The sequence below is a fragment of the Hyperolius riggenbachi genome, chromosome 3 (genome assembly GCF_040937935.1).
Source record: "Hyperolius riggenbachi isolate aHypRig1 chromosome 3, aHypRig1.pri, whole genome shotgun sequence".
Classification (NCBI taxonomy): Eukaryota; Metazoa; Chordata; class Amphibia; order Anura; family Hyperoliidae; genus Hyperolius; species Hyperolius riggenbachi.
The window spans coordinates 298,768,675-298,791,555 of record NC_090648.1 but is presented as its reverse complement, the minus strand read 5'-3'; the positions used below and the strand labels follow the sequence as shown (position 1 = coordinate 298,791,555).

At 39.9% G+C, this 22,881-nt stretch overlaps 1 protein-coding gene across 3 annotated transcripts in view; it reads right to left on the bottom strand.

The window, feature by feature from the left end:
- TMEM117 (transmembrane protein 117) overlaps nt 1-22,881 on the bottom strand; it is a 268,344-nt gene that overhangs the window by 8,229 nt on the left and 237,234 nt on the right. For all 3 annotated transcript variants that reach the window (XM_068276571.1, XM_068276572.1, XM_068276573.1), the window contains one exon: nt 18,177-18,336. In XM_068276571.1, coding sequence (XP_068132672.1) covers nt 18,177-18,336 — 160 coding nt within the window. The remainder of the gene's footprint in view (nt 1-18,176; nt 18,337-22,881) is intronic.

The window sequence follows — 22,881 nt, the reverse complement described above, 5'->3', positions numbered from 1 at the left end:
CCCCCTCCATAGCAACTGATGCATTACTAGCCTGCAGACTATTAACTGTTCAACATAAAACCCAAGGAATCAATCTCTGCTGGGTGACAGTACTTGTGTGTGTGTATGAGGCTTAAGTGTGAAACAGCAAAAGAAAGCGTTTCTGTACATTATCCAGAGTATTATGAAAGTAGGGAAAAAAAACAAAATGTTGTAAAAATGATCTTGCAATGGCTAGTAAAAGTTTGATAATGCAAGGTTTCAGGGACATACTATTCCTTTGCATCCATCCATCCATCCACCGCTTAATCAAAGACATTGTATGTAAGCAAAATGTAAATAGCTTGATGACAGATATACGGACTACTATTTAGCAATGAATTGTCAGGAGTCCACCAGGCTGGAAGCAATGTGTTCAAGCTACTTGTATTAAATAAAGTACACAAAGCCAACACCCCAAGCTATCCCTTGTCAGTATGTTGAAAATGTTCATGAAATTGCTCTTGTTCACTACATTTTGAAATTTGCCTTAAGTATTAGTACTTTCACTTCATACATTTGCTGTTCCAACATGAGCCTGTCCCTGTGACTAACTGATTTTAAAGCTGTGATGATTGTTTATTTTATAAACAAGATATACAGTAAAAAGACATACATGCAACTCTCAGACATTCTGTTAGCTGTACGGGTTTTGATAATGCACTTCTGATACTCATTTGAAGGAATGGTCAATGAGATGCAAATCATTCTGAGCTAATGCAAGATTATGCAAATTCTAAACACAAATGTGTGAGGCTTTAAATTGGACTATTAAAATCCTGTGGAGGTGAAATTTGATTGGTCCACTTTCAAGTTGCATACATTTGCAATCAGAGTTTGAATAATCCTGTATGAACTTGCAACAATTTGCATCTCATCGACTACTTATTTGTCATACAGTAGGTCTGCAAGTGAGAAGTGGTAAATAACACCCCCCCCCCCCCAAAAAAAAAAACCAATATAAAAGCATAATGCTAAACCTTAGGGTACATACACACATCCAATTTCGAATGACCAATGCTTGGACAATTTTATTTAGTGTGAAGGCCAACAGATTTTGAATACTATAAACAAATTGTGTTAGTAAGCTCTCATACTACATGGAAGTGGTACAATTGGCAAATCATAATTGGAAGTGTGCACCCTTACAAATTTCCCTTGGTGCACTTAGCTATAGAATGTAGGTGACTTGTAGGGATGGAATCTGCCGTAGCGTGGATTCACTAGTCTAAACCTTCCATCCCATAATGCCCAGCATGACCTCTGACCAGAAGTCTGTGTGCCAAAAGTGATGGTACGCTTCACGGCAAACATGTTTACAAACGTGCGGTTGTACTGAAACGGCCAGCTATAATCCAATTAGAGGTCATTACGGGATGGAAGTTTGCTGTTGGCTGGCTTTTTGCTATAGGCAGGTTTAGTACTATTCTGCATCTAAATTGTGGTTTGTAAGAAACTGGCATGTTAAAATTAAGATTTAACTTAGCTTTATTTGATAGGCGTACACAAGAGTTTTTGTGGAATCTGGTAAATTCTTTATTTTATGCTATCCAGATTAGTTGTAAGTCTTCTCAAAACTGGAAGTAGACCCATGGTTAAATATTACAGGTCGAGGGGTATTTTCTTCCATTTTGTCTATAAATACATTTATTTACAATTGAAAACATCCTACTTCCCATTCACTGCTTATTGTCTGTAGAAATATGTCCGCCCGAAGAGAAAAAGTAACAAGTTAACCCATTAACAGCTTCAAAGGAAGTATCTCATTTGAGATAAGTGCACTGCTTATGACCTCAGCCGGTACAACTTCTTGTATTGTAAATAAACTGTACACAGTTTGTTTAGGTGGTCAGTGGTATCCTGATTGTAGCTGTCAATGACTCTCACCATGCCTCAGGATGTTCCCAACCCTGCCAGATATGAAAGGTTGTCCTTGATTTCCTTCTGTAACGATTGGTGTCAGCGAGAACAGATTTCTCTGATTATTGGTGATCTGCAGTATCACCAATAATACAGATGCTATACCTGATTATGTGTGATATGCAGGATCACCAATAATACTGGTATAGCCAGAAACAGGACAACCAATGTAAGGCCTGGAACCCACTGAAATCAGCAAACGCAAAACGCAACCGCTAGCGTTTTGTCTGAGCGGTTTGCAAGCGGATTCATGCGCGTTTTTGGTTGTGTTTTGCAACATTGTATTTTTTTGCCCAGCGGGTGCGTAGCGTTTTGCGTTTTGCGTTTTTATCCTGATTGGTCCTGTGAATTATTTTTAATTTTGTTACAGTGTACTAAACCGCAAAACGCTAGCAAAACCGCTCAGTTTAGGTTTTGCTGAGCGTTTCTGCTAGCGTTTCAATACTTTACATTGAAGCGCTAACGCTCCCAAAATGCTGCAGGTCCTGCGTTTGCGTTTCTGGGAAACGCAAACGCTCCTGTGGAAGTTGCCCCATCCATTAACATTAGCCCAGCGTTTTGGCAAACTGCTAGCGTATCGCAGTGCTGCCAAAACGCTGCCAAAAGCGCTCCTGTGGGTTCCAGCCCTAAGGGTAGGTGTTTGGTGCAACAGTAATGATAGAGATACTCGCTCTCCCAGAGGAGCTGGGAGATAGGAATATCTCTATATAACACAGACAGGAATACAAACTCCAGCAACCTGGAGATACAGACAACAGTGAGATAGTTCACCCGAGGAGCGGGTAGAACTATGTTTAAACAAGTGTACTGATCACCCGAGGAGCGGGTGATTCAGACTGTAGTGTAGCCACTATCACCTGAGGGGCAGGTAGAGAGGATAGTACTGTAGTGACTATTCACCTGAGGAGCAGGTGATAAAGACTGTACTGCAGCAACTGACCACCTGAGGAGCAGGTGATTCAGACTGTACTGCAGCTACTGACCACCTGAGGAGCAGGTGATTCAGATAGTACTGCAGCTAGTAATCTCCTGAGGAGCAGGTGATTCAGGCTGTACTGCAGCTACTGACCACCTGAGGGGCAGATGATTCTGATAGTTCTGCAGCTAGTATTCACCTGTGAAGCAGGTGATGCTAGCAGAGGAGCCCTCACCAGTGACTAGGCTCACTGGTGAGGACAGGAGAGTCAGACAAGCAGATTCGTCAACGAGCGGACAGATACGGTACAGAGACAGAAAGCTAGATCAGAGTAGTGTTTCAGGCAGAGTCGGCAACTATATCAGATAGGCAAAGGTACAGGATCAGTAAACAGAAGAGTAGTCTAGCAGAAGGTCAGAACAAATAATACAATTCAATTAGTACTTTAAGCTATCAACAGAATCTGGCTAAGTGTGGATCCCCAGCTCCTGCTGGTTCTAGCACACTTTGGGATCTGACTAGGTCTGAGTGCTAACACGTAGCATTTGCAACAGCAGACGCGGAACAACTGAATGACCTGTCCTATATAAACTGCAAGCACTCCACAGCGCCGCCCCAGTCACTCAGCCAATCCGGAGCATAGCTGGAGTCAGCTGATCGCCTGATCAGCTGACTCCCCTTCTAGTTGCATAAAGGTCCTGTCGCCTGGCGCGCGTGCGCATAGCCCTTAGTCTATGAGCAATAGACGGACCAGGCAAAGCACCAGCATGTAACCATGCGGTGGAGACCGCCGGCTGCGACGCGGAGATAGCCGCCATGCCGCTTGCTGTTGCGGAAGTGTCTCCGCTATCCATTACACCTTCCTTGTGCATTTTAGGTAACATAAAGGAGGTGGCAGTTTTAGTATTATTTAAGCATGTGGGAAGATTTTGAAAATGGTCCAATTTACTTTAGTTCCTTACTATACTACACCGAGGTAATGAAGGTTGGAACGAAGGCACCAAATCAGGATAAAATAATTAAAAACTATTTAAAAAAGGAGGCATTGTGCAGTGTACAAATAAATTTCATTGTTGAGTTATATCAACCAATTCGGTGTTCACTTTTTGGGGAGGTAAGTCCACCGATAAAAAACATTTAAAAAAAAGGAGGTAACTATTTTATCCTGATTTCTAGTGCCTCTGTTCCAACCTCCTTTACACTGTCAAGTCCACCCTTGGTGGAGAGGTTCTACCCCTTGCTTCCTATATACAGAGAGCGATTTCTTAACCTAAGTGTGGTCAGGTTCTAATGCTCCCCCACCTGACTATGCAGTGGTTGCCTTCGCAGTAACTCACACTTGTGCGTATAACTATATATACTCTACTGATTTTCAATATCACGGTTTTACTTCTTATTACACAATATTGGGCTCTCAGGCTCCCTTTTTGTCTTCCTCATACTTCAATGAGGGTTCTACATACAGTTGTTAGCAATACGTGTTATTGTAGAGTTGGCGGATGAGCTTTTTGTCCCTAGGCCTTCTCAAAGGACTAGAGGACATGATCTGCGCATGGAGGAAAAACGTTTTAGCCATTTATTTAGGAAAGGGTTCTTTACAGTAAGAGTGATTAAGATGTGGAATGCATTGCCACAGGAAGTCTTTATGGCAAACACTATACCTGCATTTAAAGGGGGCTTAGATGCTTTCCTCGCGTTGAAAGACATCCATGGCTACAATTACTAGGTAATGCCTAATGATGTTGATCCAGGGATTTTATCTGATTGCCATCTGGAGTCGGGAAGGAATTTTTCCCTTTGGGGGCTAATTGGACCATGCCTTGTAAGGGGTTTTTCGCCTTCCTCTGGATCAACAGGGATATGTGAGGGAGCAGGCTGGTGTTGTACTTTATACTGGTTGAACTCGATGGACGTATGTCTTTTTTCAACCAAAATAACTATGTAACTATGTAACTATGTTTGTGTAGTTTTAGAGTATAGTCGGATGTATCCATGTTCACTACAGCACCACTTTTGTAAGCTGGTTCAATTTTTGGGTTATTACTGGTTTTAAAAAGAACCCGAGGTGGGTTCTAAGAAAACAATTAGCAACACAGAGGCTGGGTCTGCATATAATACCCAGTTGCTATACAGTTTCCCCCAGTCTCCCCCCTGGGGGCATAGCAAAGTGCAGTGGGGAGACTGGGGGAAACAGTATAGCAACAGAGGCTGGGCATTATATGCAGACCCAGCCTCTGTGTGCTAATTAGATTCTTAGAACCCACCTCGGATTCTCTTTAAGGCTCTGTATAGTTGCAAAGATGTTACTTAAGCTTACATTTGAAAACATTCCTGAAGGAGTCTAGTTCTCTGAAAGTTTGCATTGTGAAAGGTTTTTCAGTTAGCCGGCAAGAGGTATCATTTTTACAATAACATTTCCCTTCCTACATAATTAAGTACGGACTATTATTTTTTGGTGTTTTTCTTATGTAAAAGCCTGGATTTTCTGGTGACTGGACTGGATCACGTTATTTCAGCCAGGCAGATGCTCCAGCTTTAAAAGCATTTTACTGTTAGGAAATCACAAGGGAGGTTATGCATAAACACACTCGTCCAATATCTCATTTTACATGGCCACGCTCCTCTCTTCATAAACAAGGATTTTAGCTTTAATTCAGTAATGTATTGTGAGAAGAAGAAATCCAGAGTTCTAATTAGATTTATTGAATTACTATTGCTAGCTCTCTATGCTACCTTTTCTATTTTCCTATTTGTTCTTTGTTAATTTTCTGGGAAAAGGATATGCACATTGTATTGACCTAGGTAATTTCAGGTGGACAGAGCTAATGCTGACCTTGAGTAACCTGAGATGTTTCAACCCACATGAAGCACGAAATTGGGCCCAGGCTGTAAAGTAAATGTATGTATATAGGTGTGTGTGTGTGTGTGTGTGTGTGTGTGTGTGTGTGTGTGTGTGTGTGTGTACACACTATATTTAACTGGGCAGCGCAATGATTGCTAGTTCTAGAGCCCTACATCCAATAATTACCATCAAGCTCACTGTCTGCATGGAGTCTTCCCTCAACCCAAAATGCACACACTTGTTAAGGACTTGTCTTTCTCACAAATTAGACCCTGGCCATGACAGGGACAGTAGACTGTGTACAGCTTTATGGGACAGTAAGTGATAAGATTGCACTATGTTCTCTATAAATCATAACAAAGACTAAGTATGTAAAACAAAAATATGGTGTAAGTGGACATACTCAGGATAACCTGGAACTAGGCATGCTCCCAATGCACTGGTACAAGAAGCAATCTATCAGTGCACGTGGGAGTTTCTCTCCTTACTTCCTTTCCTACCATGGAATTATATCAGCCTATAACCAGAATAACATAAGAGAATACAGTAAAATGGTGCAGAAAATAACTATTCATGTAATCATACGCAATCATGCTCAAACTATTTTCAGTAATATAGACATTTGTATTCCCAGCACATCCAACATTTCATAGTCAACTTTGTTTTACTGAGAATGTTCCATGGGAAATAATGCTGGACCATTAAACAAAAACAAGATAAGTAATGAATATACATACAGGTACAGAACACCAATAAACAAGAGGAGAGTCTACAGATGTATGGCATGCAGCATCAGCAATTGTCTTTTTAATTGATGAGCTTATTACGCTTTGTATTCGGTTACATATATTGTGGAATATGCTACCAAAATATTTCTAATTAGACAAGCATATCTGTTCAACTGGTTACTGCTGATTAGGGAAAATTGCTTCCCCCGAACAGCATTTAAGAAACTGGCCGGCATAAATGGAAGAACAGTGTGGCATGACAGTAAAAATCAGTCTGCCCCTCTGGAGCTATGAGACAGCTGAGAAGACATGCAAATGTAATATTCAGCCTTCCAAATCCTCTCTGCTGCTCAGCCTGGAAAGCTCCCAAGTGATACTTTTCTCAGTGTGCGGTATTTAACCCAACGTGCACTCCATCCTTGCCTCTAAGCCATTACTTGTCTGATTCTAAACTTAGCTCAAGCGTTTACAGTGAAATCTGCCAACATCCTCAGTGGTGTCCAAATAATTCCTACTATTTCTACAAATAAGGCATGAAAATGTATCAGACATTTGCAGATCCTGTTCTAAAGAAATATAATAATCCATAACACTATTTGATTACTAGCCATGCAGAGGTGGCCAACTGTGCTCAGAGAACTGAGAGCGCTGCTTTAGTAGTTTATGTGCAGTGCTAAAGCAATTACTGTTCAGCCCCGATAGTGCAGCACTGAAGGTTAAAATGCATAGTTATAATACCGTGTAGCAGTAAATGCTTTGGAAATACTGGGTCTTATTCATCAAGACCAGTGCATAGAAGTCTGGGTAAAAGTGAAGCAACCTTTCAGAACCTAACTGGTAGATGAAATGAAATTTCTTATTGACCACTTGAGATAGATTCCCCTCTATTGCCATACTATGGACTGCTATGAATAAATCAACTTTACTAACACAGTTGCTGCCCTTCTGCTCCCTGGTTTCCTTGCATTAATATTGATAAATCAGTCGCAGTGTTTTCAAGAGTCAGGTGGGGAGGAAGTGACAACATGCTCACAATATTTCCCAGATGAGACACTATGACAACTCTGAACACTTTAAGTCAAAAGACTGATTGTCTTCACAAAGGATAGACAAATCAGCAACAATCGAAAAGCTTAAAGTCTTCTAGGTATAAGTTCATATTCTACTCAACTTCGATTTATTTGCTTGAAATCTAAGGTCAGCCATATATCACCGTTTGATTTAATTTCACATGCCCTGAACACAATATTATCATTAATATTGCTGAGGAGGTCGGTATGTTTTTTTGTTTGCTTTGAACTACAATAAGGTATCTTACTAAGTCAACTGGTGAACATTATAAAATTCAAAGTGACAGTGTATTCCAACCCGCCCATTATTCAACACAATATAGTGTCCAGCAACATATATAGTACTTCAATCAAATGATACAGTGTTGTAATCAAAAGTCAAAACCGTCAAGATCCTTCATCTGTAAAGGTGTATGCTCAGCAGGAGGAGCTGCGCTGATCCTATTAAAATCTTGCTCACTAAAGGTTTTCCAGGTAATTCTAGAGCCCAAATGGGATTCTAAAATCCCCATGTAATGTCATCATTTACCATAAAAGTACCATTTATAGCAAATTATGTGACCTAGGATACCCTGGATTTCCTAGAGTAAGATAATGTTTAACCACTTTACCCCCGGCGGTACGAATTTCTACGTCCCTTTTTTCCCTCCTAAAAAACCAGGGACGGAGAAATCCGTACCTTCCGCGCTCCCGCCGCTGTCTGCGCTACCGCCGCTCGTGCGCGCGCACCCGCCGCTCGTGCACGCCGCCGCCCGCTTGCCCGGAGATCAATGAACGGGAAAATCCATTCCCGTTCGTTGATCGAAGCCCCCGCAATGATCTGCTGCTTCTTTCAGAAACAGCGCGATCATTGTGATTCTCCCAGCCTCCTACTGCTTCCTGTAAGCGTCCTTCCGATCGCTTACAGGTGGCATGTAAACATACTCACTGTGGCCATCTTGTGTCCAAATAGTAAACTACACCCTAATGCATTTTACACATACAAATAAATTGTTTTACATAATAAATTAACTCATTACCTTCCACACTCCCCAATTTTTTTTTTGTAATTTTTAAAAAAAATATATATATACACAATAAAAAAAAAAATAGTTACCTTAGGGACTGAACTTTTTAAATATTTATGTCAAGAGGGTATAACACTGTTACTTTATAAACTACGGGCTTGTAATTAGGGATGGACGCAAAACTGAAAAAAATGCACCTTTATTTCCAAATAAAATATTGGGGCCAAACATTGTGATAGGGACATAATTTAAACAGTTTTATAATCGGGAATAATGGGCAAATAAATTTCATGGGTTTTAATTACAGTAGCATGCATTATTTAAAAACTATAATGGCCGAAAACTGAAAATAATAATTTTTTCCCACATTTTTTCCTATTTTCCCCATTAAAACACATTTAGAATAAAATAATTCTTGGCATAATGTCCCACCTAAAGAAAGCCTAATTGGTGGCGGAAAAAACAAGATATAGTTCATTTCATTGCGATAAGTAATAATAAAGTTATAGACGAATGAATGGACGGAGCGCTGAAAGGTGAAAATTGCTCTGGTGGTCAGGGGGTAAAACCCCTCAGTGGTGAAGTGGTTAATATTTGATGTCTCCGTACATATTTATTATGGAAAACAAAACACTTAATTTTCCATCCTCCGTGTCCTTATCCAGGCATACAGTCTAGGTCACCAAGAAGCAAGCACAGCGAGTGTGCAGCCACCATTTATATATCACATACTTTGGGGGTGCCATGCATGGTCGGAAGCATAAACTCTACCTCCTTGCAAATGACCCCTTCTTTCAATGTTGATGGACTTCTCACTTTCATGTCCCATTCCAAAAACTAGTGGGGGTTCAACAGAATGCGGGGGGGGGGGGGGGCATGTTCACCATTTTAATAAAAAGCAATCAGATATTTACACTCTTCAAGAAAAATTAGTAACCCCTGAACATTTCCCAAAAACATTAAAGTAAGAAAAAGGATCTTAATTGAATGACATAAGGCAGAAATAAAACTGGGGCTCCACAGAGTTCACAGCGTTCATAACTCGTGAATAACCCTCCTGCCCTTTTCAGACCACGTGGAGGTGGAGAGCGATTCATGAATACTAGTTCCTTCTTACCATTTTGACAAGCATATGGTGGGACTTGACAATGAGTGATCATGTAGGGGCTTAGGATGGAAGTGGCTAGGAGGATCCAAACCACTATTTTGAAGGGTGGGATTACTGACACCCTCAAAGCTGAGGATCATTTAGGTATGTATAGAGGGAGTTTGGAGGAGGAAGTTTCACCCTTAGATTAGAAGGAAGTAAAGCTGAGTTTATGAAAACAAATCCTGTGAGGGTTTTATCATAAACACCTGTGCATTTCCTAAAGTTTAGTTCACCTGACCTTGACAGAGGGAGTTTCTATGCAGCCAGGTAATTGCCTAGATGTGAAAGTCACTTATATTAAACTTGGAACAATTACACTGGCATTCAGAGGCAACTCTGGCTTTGCTGCATGTTTATTTTTTAAACCATCAGTGGTTTTATATCTGGTTTAGGAATGCCTGCTAAGCATTTGGAAAATGCCTACTTAATGCGTAAAAATGACTTCTGAAGCAGTTAGCAGCTTTTTCATGCATTTGGCAGTCATCCACACAGAAAAGGAGAATATTTTTTTTAGTTGGTGTTCCTGTAATGTTTGACAATCTCAGTGTTTGACAGGCTACAGCAAATGCTAGGAAAATGGGGAAAAAAAATTCTTTAAAGCTACATTTAAACTGTGTTAGGCTCCCTGCACACTGCAAATCCGTTTTCCGATTCCGATTCCGTTTCAGTTTCCGATTCCGTTTCCGATTTTCCTTGAATACATTCAACAGAAAAACGGATCAAAAAACGCAGCATGCAGTTAAGATTAAAAATCTGAATCGGAATCGGATGTAAAAACAGATTAAAAAGCGGAATCGGAATCTGAAATGCATGCAGTGTGCAAGAGGCCTTAAGGTGTTTTTCAACACACACATGCGCATGAAAATGAACATGTTTTTGGCAGCAGCACGATGTAATCAAACACACGTCTTGGATATTAGTCCTGAATTATCAAGAATACACTGGCCCATTTTCACTGCCTTTAACATGATGCCTGTGTGATTGATCCCTTAGTGATAAATGCATAAATAATAATAATAAATAATAATAATGCTATTCATGAGAATTTTTTTAAAAAAAAAGCAAGATATTTTATACATGTTTAGTGGATGAGTTAACATTTATGGTCAGAGATGTAAGATCATTTTAACAGTTTTCACAGCTCTCTTCATCTGTCAATAACAAGGCTCTGAACCGTCAAGCTTTGGCATTAATATAGACTCACAGGGGAGGACAGAAAGGAGTCTGTACAATGACATTGTGACTTCTAAAAGAAAATGAGTACAGAGAAGACTGCAGTGATCTGCACATGAATTACATTATCCACAGGCTGCTCACTCTGAGTATGTCTTCCTTTCACTGTACTTCAGTACATTATATGCCGTTTTGAAGGGAGGTCAGTAAAAATAAATTGTACTTTATATCAGGGTTTCTATATACTCCACATCAAATTCTGGTGTTATTTTAACACTCCTGGCCAGAGAACATTACAACTTCAACGTAAATTCCAGACAAATCACTCAACATAAAGAAGAAACTGTGTATATCCTCTGCTTTAGAAAGCTCAGCTCACATAACACAGACAACCAATGGTTTATCCCTTTTCCTCTCTCCAGCTGAGCAGAATGGCCCAGGCACAGTTCCTCCATTAACCTGAGCGCTGGACAGTGAGTAATAGCCACAGACTTTATTGGGTTATTATTCTGCCCTCCCCTACATTATTAATCAAGATAGCACGGTTTGCCTGATGACACTGTTCTACACAGTATAGCCTGACTGGCTCACGGTGCCTGCACAGACCCCCCCCTAGTGTATTGAGCAGATGTACCAAAATCAATGGAAAGCAAAATGTTCCTAAAGCAGAGCAGATGCCTAGACCAAGAATTTGATTGGTCATTCTGAGCCCTTACTCTCGTTTTGCACTGTTTTATACTCAGTTCTGATCCAAATTACCTTGTGCTGGTTTTCAAAGATCTACCCCTGTAAGATTGCTCGCGGCCATGCTCCCCTCCGTATACAAATGCAGCTGAATTGTGCAGGTGCTAAGTATGGCCGTGTCTGCGCAGTAGTACTGAGACGATCGTGCATAGCTTTTCTCGCTGTACACGAACAGCTCCATGCTACTGTACAGACGCAAACATGCTGGCGCCTGCGCAGTGCGGCCACAATCGTACATGGAAGGATGTGCAGCTGCAAAGATCAAGACCTGGAAGGCAACAGACAGGTTGTGGAGGAGCATCCAGAGGCTTCCCCCGACTGACGTTAGTTTGTAACCTTTTCTTTATTTACGTTACAGGTGTACTTAACTTATTTCTTTCATAAATAACTGGACAGAATAGATTATTATTCCCTATTTTCCCACAGTTCAGCTTTAGAGCTGTGTCTTCAGCCTGTCACGATCCTTTACAGTGTGATAATACAGAGGTGCTTCACATGAGATGAGACCATGGAAAGGAGCTACATAGGTTATTATACACCGTGATCATATAATCACGGCTTATTATCTCATCTCCAATACAACCTGGTGAGAGTGGCTAAGTGAACACACCACTCTGCAGCATAATTACAGCATCTTCAAAGGAGGAGGTAGGTTCAAATAATTATTCATGAAAAAGCAGATTCATTAAACTTACCTCTGTGCAATCTACTGGCCCTAATGAATAGCGAGCTCACCAGCAGTTTTATTAATTATGTATGTCAAAAGTTCAAATTAAGAAGCTAATAATATTTGCACTCATTCCTCTAAAACACGTGAAACGAGAGCTTAAATACTGCTGACAAAGTGATTATTAATTAGGCAAATCTTCTATTGCTGTGGTCATCTAGATAAGCTGTATTTTTCCATAAAACAAACATTGTTGTAAATAAAACTTCCTAATTTATTTTAATTTATTCTTCTCCCCACATGTAAAATTTTAAATTGCTTTGGCTCTAATTCACTAAAGATGGAAAGAAAATGTAATCAGATTCCTGCAATTGTAAAAGGTCTCATGAAATACTATAAATCTGCTTACTTTTACTGTTTACTGGGAAATGGCACAACATGCAATCTCATTCAGATATATTTGCAAGATATGCAAATGCAAAAACACGATACAATGCGTTTTAGAAGTGCGCATACATTAGTTGGATAAAATCGCCGAAACAGGGTACAAGTTAGGAAACTGGGGACATGTTGAGATATGGAGAATATAATGTACCCATTGGGGGTTATGTAGAGACACTGGTGGAGGATATAATTGGTGCATGGTATTGCTATCTGCCTGCCATGATTAATGTCTGTTTTTTGTTTATATTTGACCATTACTGGTAATATGTGCCTATTTGCTGTTGTCGCAGGCAATATTATCACTGTATGACTGAGCTTTGCCATACTTGGATATTGTACTGGTTAAGGGCTCACCTCTGACACAGGAGACAAGGGATCAAATCTTGGCTCTTACTGTTCAGTAAGCCAGCACCTATTCAGTAAGAAGACATTGGGTAAGACTCACTTTTATTACCTACTGAGCACACCCTAGTGCAGTGATGGCACTCCAGTTGTGACAAAACTACAAATCCCATCATGCCTCTGCCTCCCAGAGTTTTGCTTAGAGCTGTCAGAGTATTGCAATGCCGCATGGGACTTTTAGTTCCACCAGAGCTGGAGTGCCAAGGTTAGCCATCACTGTCCTAGTGGCTGCAGCTCTGGTCCTTTGAGTCTGCCAGGAGAAAAGCTCAATATAAAATGTTCTGTGTCTTGTCTAATCTTGTCTACTTCAGTCTTTGCTGGACACAAACTTCAACTTGGCCAGGCTTTAGCCTCCAAATACACAGGCTCTTTCAAAAGATTAATCAAGGTGACCCTACTGTATAGAATACCCTTCCTTTTATTGCAGGAAATGCAGGGATGTGGGGAATATGGTCTGTGAGCTAGTGTTTTTAACAAGGCCGACAGTGTAAGGTCTTTTGAAAGCGCTAGCGCTATTATAACCCTATGGCAGTGATCTCAATGCCACGATTACTGCCAATCGCGGGCGTATTGCAAAACGCGTTACCTGCAGCATTTTGTCGCAATTCTCAAGCGATCACGGTGCGCGGTACAGCGCTTAAACAAGCGCTGATCGCGATTGCCGGGAATTGCGGGAGTGTACAGGTATTTTACCGCGCTAATCGCAGTAAAATCACCAGCGCAAACCGTTTCAGATTTCAAGTGTGAATGGGCCCTACAGACTGGTACTCACTTTAATCTCTGTAGCATGGGTGAGGAGCGCCATACTGTACTGGACACCCCCTTACTAACTACATAATCTGCTCATAGTATTCAACATCTGTTGACCTCATACTACATAGAGGTGGTAAAATGGGTCAGTGATTGGCCATTCATAATTGAAAGTGTGTACCAGGCTTATTTTTCTTTTATAGCTTTTATATTAGTTTCCATACATCAAGCAGTGCATAGATGGAGCACAGAGAAGGTATCTTCTTTTCAGAGTTCTGGGGTCCCTGTTTAGTAAAGGTCGATTTCCTGGTAAAAATTTCATGATCTGCTGCTTCCTGTGTGATTAGCAATGCGTGGCCAGACTGGGCATGTCAGATATATCAGTATCTCTCTAACCCTGTGACATTAATGTAACAAAGTCTTCAGCTTCTCAGTCACTGTTAGGGCCTGTACACACTGAAAAACGCAGGCAAAAACGCAAGCGCATGCGTTTTTAAAGTGCCTGTAGTTTTAAAAACGCATGCGCTTTTGCCTGCGTTTTTTGTGCGTTTGCGTTTTTCTTGTAATTGCTGATTGGCTAAAGAATCCTTTGTTTTTTTTCTAGTTTACATTTCAACAGGAATCAGGAGATTGCAGAGTCTTCTGGGATACTGACTTCTGAAAAACGCAGGCAAAAACGCAAGCGCATGCGTTTTTAATGCGTTTTTCATGCGCTTCGCTTAAAAAAGCGCAGCAGGCACTGCGTTTGCGTTTTTTTAAAAACGCATCGCACCAGTGTGTACAAGTCATCACGATTTTCATTCTTTTTCAAAAGACCTTGCGTTTTTAAAAACGCATGCGTTTTTAAAAACGCAACGCAAGCGCAGCAGTGTGTACAGTCCCTAACTCCAATGACTCTTTGAAGTGAAGAAAAAAAAGCCCTGTAAGAAATGTTCAGTCTGATACATCTGTGTCATCAAAACCAGCAAAAAGTTTGCTATCCTGACAGACAGAACTTCTATCGCTTTCACAAAATTACTGTACACCAACTTTAGGATATAACATATCCCTGCTATGTTCACTTTTCAAAGTTATATTAATGTAATATAAGTAATCATTACATGATTTATATTTACACATATTACCATTAAAAAAAAACACCTTTATCAAGCTAAGTTAAAATACCTGAATTAGATTAATTTAAGAGAACAAAAATGGATAAGACATGATTTTACACTTACTGAACATTGATTACCTAATGTAGCACTATTCTTTAAAGGATCACTACAGTGAAAACAGTAAGTAGATAAAATCTGACAGAACTGACAGGTTTTGAACTAGTCCATCTCCTCAGGGTTTTCGTTGTTTTCAAAAGCATTTCCTAAATGGCAGTTGCTTTTAGTGAGCGCCTCATTATTCTGGCCAATTCGCCTGCTGCCACTGTAATTGGTCTGACGAAGTTGGCTCAGACCCACAAAACTCGTTGTCTGTGCTAATAAATTTCCTTATATGAGATTGCGGTTTATGAGGTAAGCTACCTCCTTTTTTCCATTTATTTGATTTTTAACTCCGTTTTATGCACCGTTGGGCGCCTCTTAACCCCATTGTACTTTTCATTTGCAATGTGTATTAACTATTGTGCCACTCACCCTAATATAATGCAATAAAATATGTCCTATATCTTATAAAAAAATGCAAAATACCTTATATTTAGTCTTCTGCAGAGTGGTCACGTGACATTTTTTTTCAGCTGACTGGGAGGCTTCCTATTATAATACTGAGCAAGGACACACTGAATGACCACAGTGTACGGCAAAATTGAGACTGGAAAGGCAATTAATACATTGTAGTGTGAACTGAGTTTACCTGCTGCCCAGTAAAACAGGGTTAAGGAGCAAAGCTATTTAAAGCGGTTTTAAACTCTGACAAAATATTCAACAAAAATGTGTTTTCCTACTTTCTATAACCCATACAATTATCATATTTGCTTTTGTGCACAGGTATTATTTTTCATTTAGAAATTATAAGTTCCCAAAGTTCAGTTTATTTACTTTGGAAGCTGCTGGTGCATTTTATTCATAACTGGTAATAATTTCTGAGCAGTGTTTGAGTACAGGATTCATTAGCAGAAGTTTCTGCACAGTCAGAGAATGTTTACTTAATCGTATCAAGTGAAGAATGTAAACACAAGATAAAGTTATCACCAGTTCGGATGCGGCTGCCCCTACAGGAGAAAAAGTCAGTCCTGTGATTTAACCCTTTGAATGCTGTTTTACTTTAAAAAAAATAATTGTGTTAGTATATTATATGCTGTAAATAATCTTTTCGAGCAAAGAAGAAATGCTGGGTTTCATTCCTCTTTAACTGGTTCATCAATAAAATGAAATAATTAACGGTTCTCTTCACATAATAACTGGTTGCACTACCTTTGCAATAATTTCATCTAAACACAACTTGTAATTTAAAAGTGTCTTTGAAATGAATTTGAGCCCAGTCTTCTCTTTCTTATACACCAGCTGTTCAGGGATTTCAGCTTACTCTTCCTGGCAAACCTGCTTTAAGCAAGACACATTACTATATACAAACCGTTCCAATTTTTTATCCATCTGTCCATAGAAAAATATTCTGAGGCTTGGAGGTGATTTACATGTCTTTAAATGAGAGGCAATCATTTAGTTTTAGATAGCAATGGTTTCAACCATGCTAGTCTTTCATGCAGACTTTGTGCTGATTACTTACAGCGGACCTGAACTCAGAACTTCCTCTCTGCTCTTCCTCTGCTTCCTCTCTAGGTCTCAAACTCAGACATATCATTCAATAAAAATGTGTTTTCCTACTTTTTATTACTCATACAGTATCATATTTGCTTTTGTGCATAAGTAATATTGTCTGTTTACAAATTACAAATTACAAGTTTCCAAAGTGTAGTTTATCGTACCCTAAAAGCTGTCATTGCATTTTATTCCAACTGCTTTTTATTATATATTAACATCTTCTAATGAGCTATTCTGAACGGTTTGTGTGTCTGAAGCACAGAGAGCTTCACAGAGAGCTCCTTTTAACTTGATACACTGTGTGTTTACATTCCAATGTTGTTACATTGTGTGTAAAACTACTGTTATCTCCAGTTTGGATGTGGATTTGAAGCTGCATAGCAGGACAAAGTGCTTTGTTTACCCATTTCAGTGATGTTCTGCTAAAAAATAAAAAAAAAATCTGGAATAGTAGCTTTCAAGCTGTGAGGAATCTTTTAGAGCAAAGTAGAGATGCTGGCCTTCAAACCACTTTAAGTATTAATTTAGGACCGGTGTTAAATGTTTATGTGTGCTGCGCTTGTTTGATATTGTACAAAATTTTCAGAAATCACTCAATGTAGACGTAACATGGGATATCAGGAAATACATTTTCAAACTATTGTATATGCATTTGTAAATATATGATCATACAGTTTTATTGTTTAAGATAAAGTAACTTTAGGAACATAAATGAGCAAAAACACTCCATAAAGCATGTAGCAAACATGCTCCATAAGGCAAAGTGAAGCTACATAACCTGCATCCCTCAATGCAAATGCTAGTCTTCATAAATGGATACACATTGCAAGAAATGTGTTAAAGCTATGATTTCATAATGACACTAATAGAGAAATACACAAGGTCTCAGAGTATTGATCTGTTAAAGAGAACCCGAGGTGTGTTTAAAGAATGTTATCTGCATACAGAGGCTGGATCTGCCTATACAGCCCAGCCTCTGTTGCTATCCCAAACCCCACTAAGGTCCCCCTGCACTCTGCAATCCCTCATAAATCACAGCCATGCTGTGAGGCTGTGTTTACATCTGTAGTGTCAATCTCAGCTGCTCCCCCGCCTCCTGCATAGCTCCAGTCCCTGCCCCCGTCCCTTCCCTCCAATCAGCAGGGAGGGAAGGGATGCAGGTGGGGACTGGAGTTCTGCAGGAGGCGGGGAGAGCAGCAGACTGACACTATAGAGATAAACACAGCCAGCTCTGACAAGCTGTTTGTCAGCAGCGTGGCTGTGATTTATGAGGGATTGCAGAGTGCAGGGGGACCTTAGGGGGGTTTGGGATAGCAACAGAGGCTGGGCTGTATAGGCAGATCCAGCCTCTGTATGCAGATAATATTCTTCAAACCCACCTCGGGTTCTCTTTAAACTAGTATGCTGGGTTTCATTTTTTGGGGTATTTCACATTGTGACACTTTAATTCAAAAATGTTTCCTTTAAAAAAATTCTTCTGTTTTCACCTTGAATTTTGTAGAAACAAGTCTAAAGTTATTGTTCTTAGATGTTTATTACTGCCATTTAGGTATTGTAGGAACAGACACACTAACCTCATTTCGATCACCTACCTGCATAACAATGAGAAGGTCAAATACCAAGATAAATGATGCCAAAAAAGCTCTGGAGACCTCATCACTGGGCAGGAATCCGCGATTCAGCTTGTCCCAACTTATCCAGTCAGTTGTAATGACCAGAACCACCAATGATGTCAGGCTGAACAAAACTGTCCTGGAAGACAAATATAGATTGCATTTCACAAGTAGGACTTTAGTCAAAAGTGAGCCAAAAGCATGGCGATACCGGTATATGCAAAAACTTAAAAAAAAAGATCAAAAAAGAGGATGAAAGAGTGCTACAGCAATGACATTTTCTTTGATTTATTTGTTAAATATACTCATTATTTACTACAAGACACACTATCAAACAACGAACCAGTTTTAATGGGTATTGTAACAGTGCTTTGGTAGCTGGCTGATACTGATACACAAAAGGATATGTACCGGTATTTGCAGGAACTGGTTTCAGCAGTTAAGAGCAGAGTCTAGGTATAAAAAGGTTGGTGATGACAATGAGGCACTGTACTGGACAGGTGCCAATTAATAAGAGTTTACCTTCACCAAAGCTTAGCAATGCAAAATCCTTACAGCAAACATCAATTATAGCAAAAAAGATTCAGGCACTCCTTTAATAATCTACATACTCCAGGCTGCAGATGGTCCTTATTTCAAGCGTGATCCACTAAGACATCATTGGGGGTCTGTCAAATTTTGAGTAAAGGCTGACCCTTTAAGCAAGACCACCACTTCCTTCAAAAAGAAGGGGAAAGAAAGAAGTCAGACGATTCCAGCGGGTTGTTCTGTACCATCAGTAGATCAGTGTGTAGCAAGCACCCACGGTGGGAAAATTATGTGCTGTTACTTGTAGTGCCTCTGCATGCTCCGACACCTCAATGACTTCTCCACAGTCAAGTCAGCACCATCCAAAACTGTTCAAGCTCTTTTATTGATAAAAAGGTAGCATACCAAGCATAACAGCGACAGCAGCGCTGTTTCGGTCAAAGACCTTTTTCAAGTTGTATCAAACATTGCTTGATACAGCTTGAAAAAGGTCTTTGACCGAAACAGCGCTGCTGTCGCTGTAATGCTACCTTTTTATCAATCAAAGAGCTTGAACAGTTTTGGATGGTGCTGACTTGACTGTGGAGAAGACGTTGTTCTGTACCATGGGAGGGTAAGTATCCACCTTCTTGACAATATATGTAAAATTTAGTTACCAACTATACATAGAATAATTTATGGTCAATGTAGATTTCATACTTTAAACTGCATTATTTTATGTAACTGTACCTATACTGCAGTCTTAAATGACAAAACCTTTTGAGTTTAACAAATACATTTTGATGTGACATTCATAGTTCATGAGAGACTATCCATCCTTAATAAGCAAGAAAGGAGCAAGGAATGTATTGGCGCACTTGTATACCCTTGCATACTTTATAGAGTGACATTATTTGTCACTTCCTAAACTTGAAGAAGGAGGAGGCTGAGTCAGATCATTAGGTTCCTTTTCCTGATGCTACTAAAATGCTAGTGCATGCCCTAATAACATCTCACTTTGATGACTAATACCTTGCCCTGTGTACTTCATTTTTCTCTTTTTTTTTTTTCAAGCTCAGCGAACCATGTACAAGGCCCATCTTTAAAATGAGGCTTCATCACTATGCTCTTTTGTTGGGTTTCATTTGCATCATCGTTTGTTCCTTTATTTATCATATCTATTCCTCTATCTTAAATCTAGGAAGACTCTATAAATATACAGAAGGAAGAAAACATGCCTCTCTCCTTAAAAGTGCAGGGTAGGACAGAAAAGAAAGAAGAGATCATCCCTCCACCCTGCTCTTCGCAAGCACATACCTAAAAGCACATACCCACCACGCAACTATCCTGATAATTCATCCCACAGCTGGTGACAACTCGGACAAACAGCAGTCTCCACACCCTTGCGGTATGGACATAGGTGCACAACTACGCCAACATCGACTGCCGCGGCAAAACAGATCCCCAACGACCGTGCGCAAAACACCCCGCCCGCAAATCCACCCCCCATGTTGACCACGCGCCATCATGCACCACAACATCGTGAGCAGGAAGGGGGTTTACTTAACGCTCATCAAGGGGTAGGTGATTGCTCGTCATCAAGGGGATGTAGCCGGACCCGTCGGGTGGCGAGTATTGAGCTTAAGAAACAATAAACCAGCAAGCAACCATAGCCCTTCTTCCCTCTTAACTGACAACCCCCTACTTAATTTGGAGGCCTTGTATCCTCTCTTGCTCACAACCATCACTCAAACTCTATGCCGTCTCCCTCTCTCTCCACCAACCCTCCTAATTACTCCCATTCTTTTTGCAATCATTCAGAATGTCCTCCCATATTTCTTTGTTCTCTGCCATTCTGTTGTGAACTTTCTCTCTATTATATTCTCCCTCTGGGTTATACAAGCAGGAACACATTCTGTTTATTCACTCCTGAAACAACAGTGCTCCTGGATTTTTTTCCATTGTTCAAGGATTAAACTTTTTGCGACCAGCGTTCCAAATTCTTTGATTAATTTACTTCCATTTTCGCTGCCTTCAGTTAATCCAAAAAGCACAGTTTTTAAATGCATCGAAAATTCCTTTTCTATATATTTTTATCCAAAAAGTTCCAAATCCTTTCAGAATTCCTTTATTGCTGAACAGTGCCACCACATATGTAATGCATCACCAGCGCCTTTTTGGCATTTCCAACACCTTACTGTGGTTGTTGTTAGACCAAATTTCTGCATCCGGTAGAGGGATAGGTACCACCTAACAATCAATTTATACTGCATCAGTTACTTCATCTTTCTAGACAAACATATAGCATATTGTCTAGGCCATTAGCATTCAGTCTCTAGTCAAGCTCTGCTCCTTGCTGAATATAATCTAAAAACATACTACCTCTGATTACACACCTTAAATATTGCCTCACCTTTTGTTTCTTCCATAATGCTTTAGTCCAGCCTTTCTCAACCTTTTTACCCTGGAGGAACCCTGAAGATACTTTTTGTATGTCAAGGAACCCTTGCAAGTAATTTTTGGATCTCAAGGAACCCCTGCATTTATTTTGCAGGTGGCATGGTCTTTAAAAGCTGGTGTAGTGATTTATGTCACTACCCCCTATTACAGTGCCCTTTATTATAATGTTTCCTTATTCTAGTACTTGTTAATGTGCACATTATTATTCTGAATTGAATGTTTATTTTTACAGTACCCCCTGTTATAGTGTGCTCATTATCAAACTTCCCCCAACCCCCACGATGGGGAAAAATGGCAAGGAGCCTCTACAGAGTACTCTAGGAACCCTGGAGAAAGCCTGCTTTAGACTGTAAGCTTGCAAATTAAGGGTTCTCCCCATTGTCTTTCTTGCACATTGCTGTACATTTTGTTAGTCACAATATATTAGTCACTGTAACATTTCTGTTGTCCACTAGCTCTGTATTATGTATCACGGTATGTATTTTTATGTACCCATGTTTTTTTCTAAGTCTGAAAAGAGCCATGGCAGGTACTGAAGCTACTGTATATAAATCATTGGGAATAGTAAAAGGATATCTTCTTAAAAATTTACGCATTGAACCACTAACGCGTAAAAATGTATGTGTTAATGTTTCTACATTAGCGCGAATGCGTAAAAATGTATGCAACGCGGCCTGCCGACCTCCGAGGTCGGCATTCTGCCAGTGGGGGACTGGAGCAGCAGTGAGTGACTACCCAGGTAAGTGAAACTAATTTTTTTATTTTGCTTTGACCTTCCCTTTAAAGAGGTAACTGGTTATCTAGGCTATACTTTTATTGGCCATTATTCACCTATAGGATGGTAAATTCTCCAAAATGAGTTTAAATTGTTCATCGGTCACTCCACAAACACTGTCACACTCAGGTTTAAATTTAGACTCTTGTCTTGGCACAGTATTGTTAAGATTCATTCCACATTTTTCTGGCTGACAGAGCATATTTTGCATGCCCTTGAAGTTAGATACAGTTACTGCAGGTATTAAAATTATGCAGCAATGATGATAACTTGAACAAGCTGATTCAATTTTTTTATTTTATTTTTATGCTTCGTTTTATAAGATTGCAGATGGATCATAAAGCACCGTGCTAAAAATGCACTAAGCTGTCTCCTATTCCCAATTTTATGCTCGGTTTCAAAAAAGGACAACAAAAGATCTTTTCACAAAGTATTAAATTATTTTGCATATTCTCCTTGAAGCGGACCTGAACTCAGAACTTCCTCTTTGCTCCAAAAGATACCCAACATCATAATGACCTTTAAAGAAAAGCATTTATTACAGCTGATAAGAATCCTGCAATAAATCTGCAGCATCTACTTCCTGCTTTCATTGAAGCAGATATAGGGTTAATCCTGTTTTTATAAATTAGCAGCTCTGCTGTGGCAGTGGAGATTCCTCAGAGGACACAGCTGAAGAGATCAAATTACAGTGGCGAATAGTCACAAATGATGGGGAATTAGACAGGCTAAACTCTCTAAATACATAGAGGGCGCATTTCTCGGTTTTCCTTTGGTCTTGTGCAAGAGTTCAGGTCCACTTTAATGGGGAGAGCATAGTGTGCTTGAATACATGTGGAAGCATGCTCTGCAGCCATCAGGCAGGACAACTAAAACGTTATGAAATATACTAAACATAAATACTAATGTGATATTGTGTTCATCTGTGATCATTACTTATAG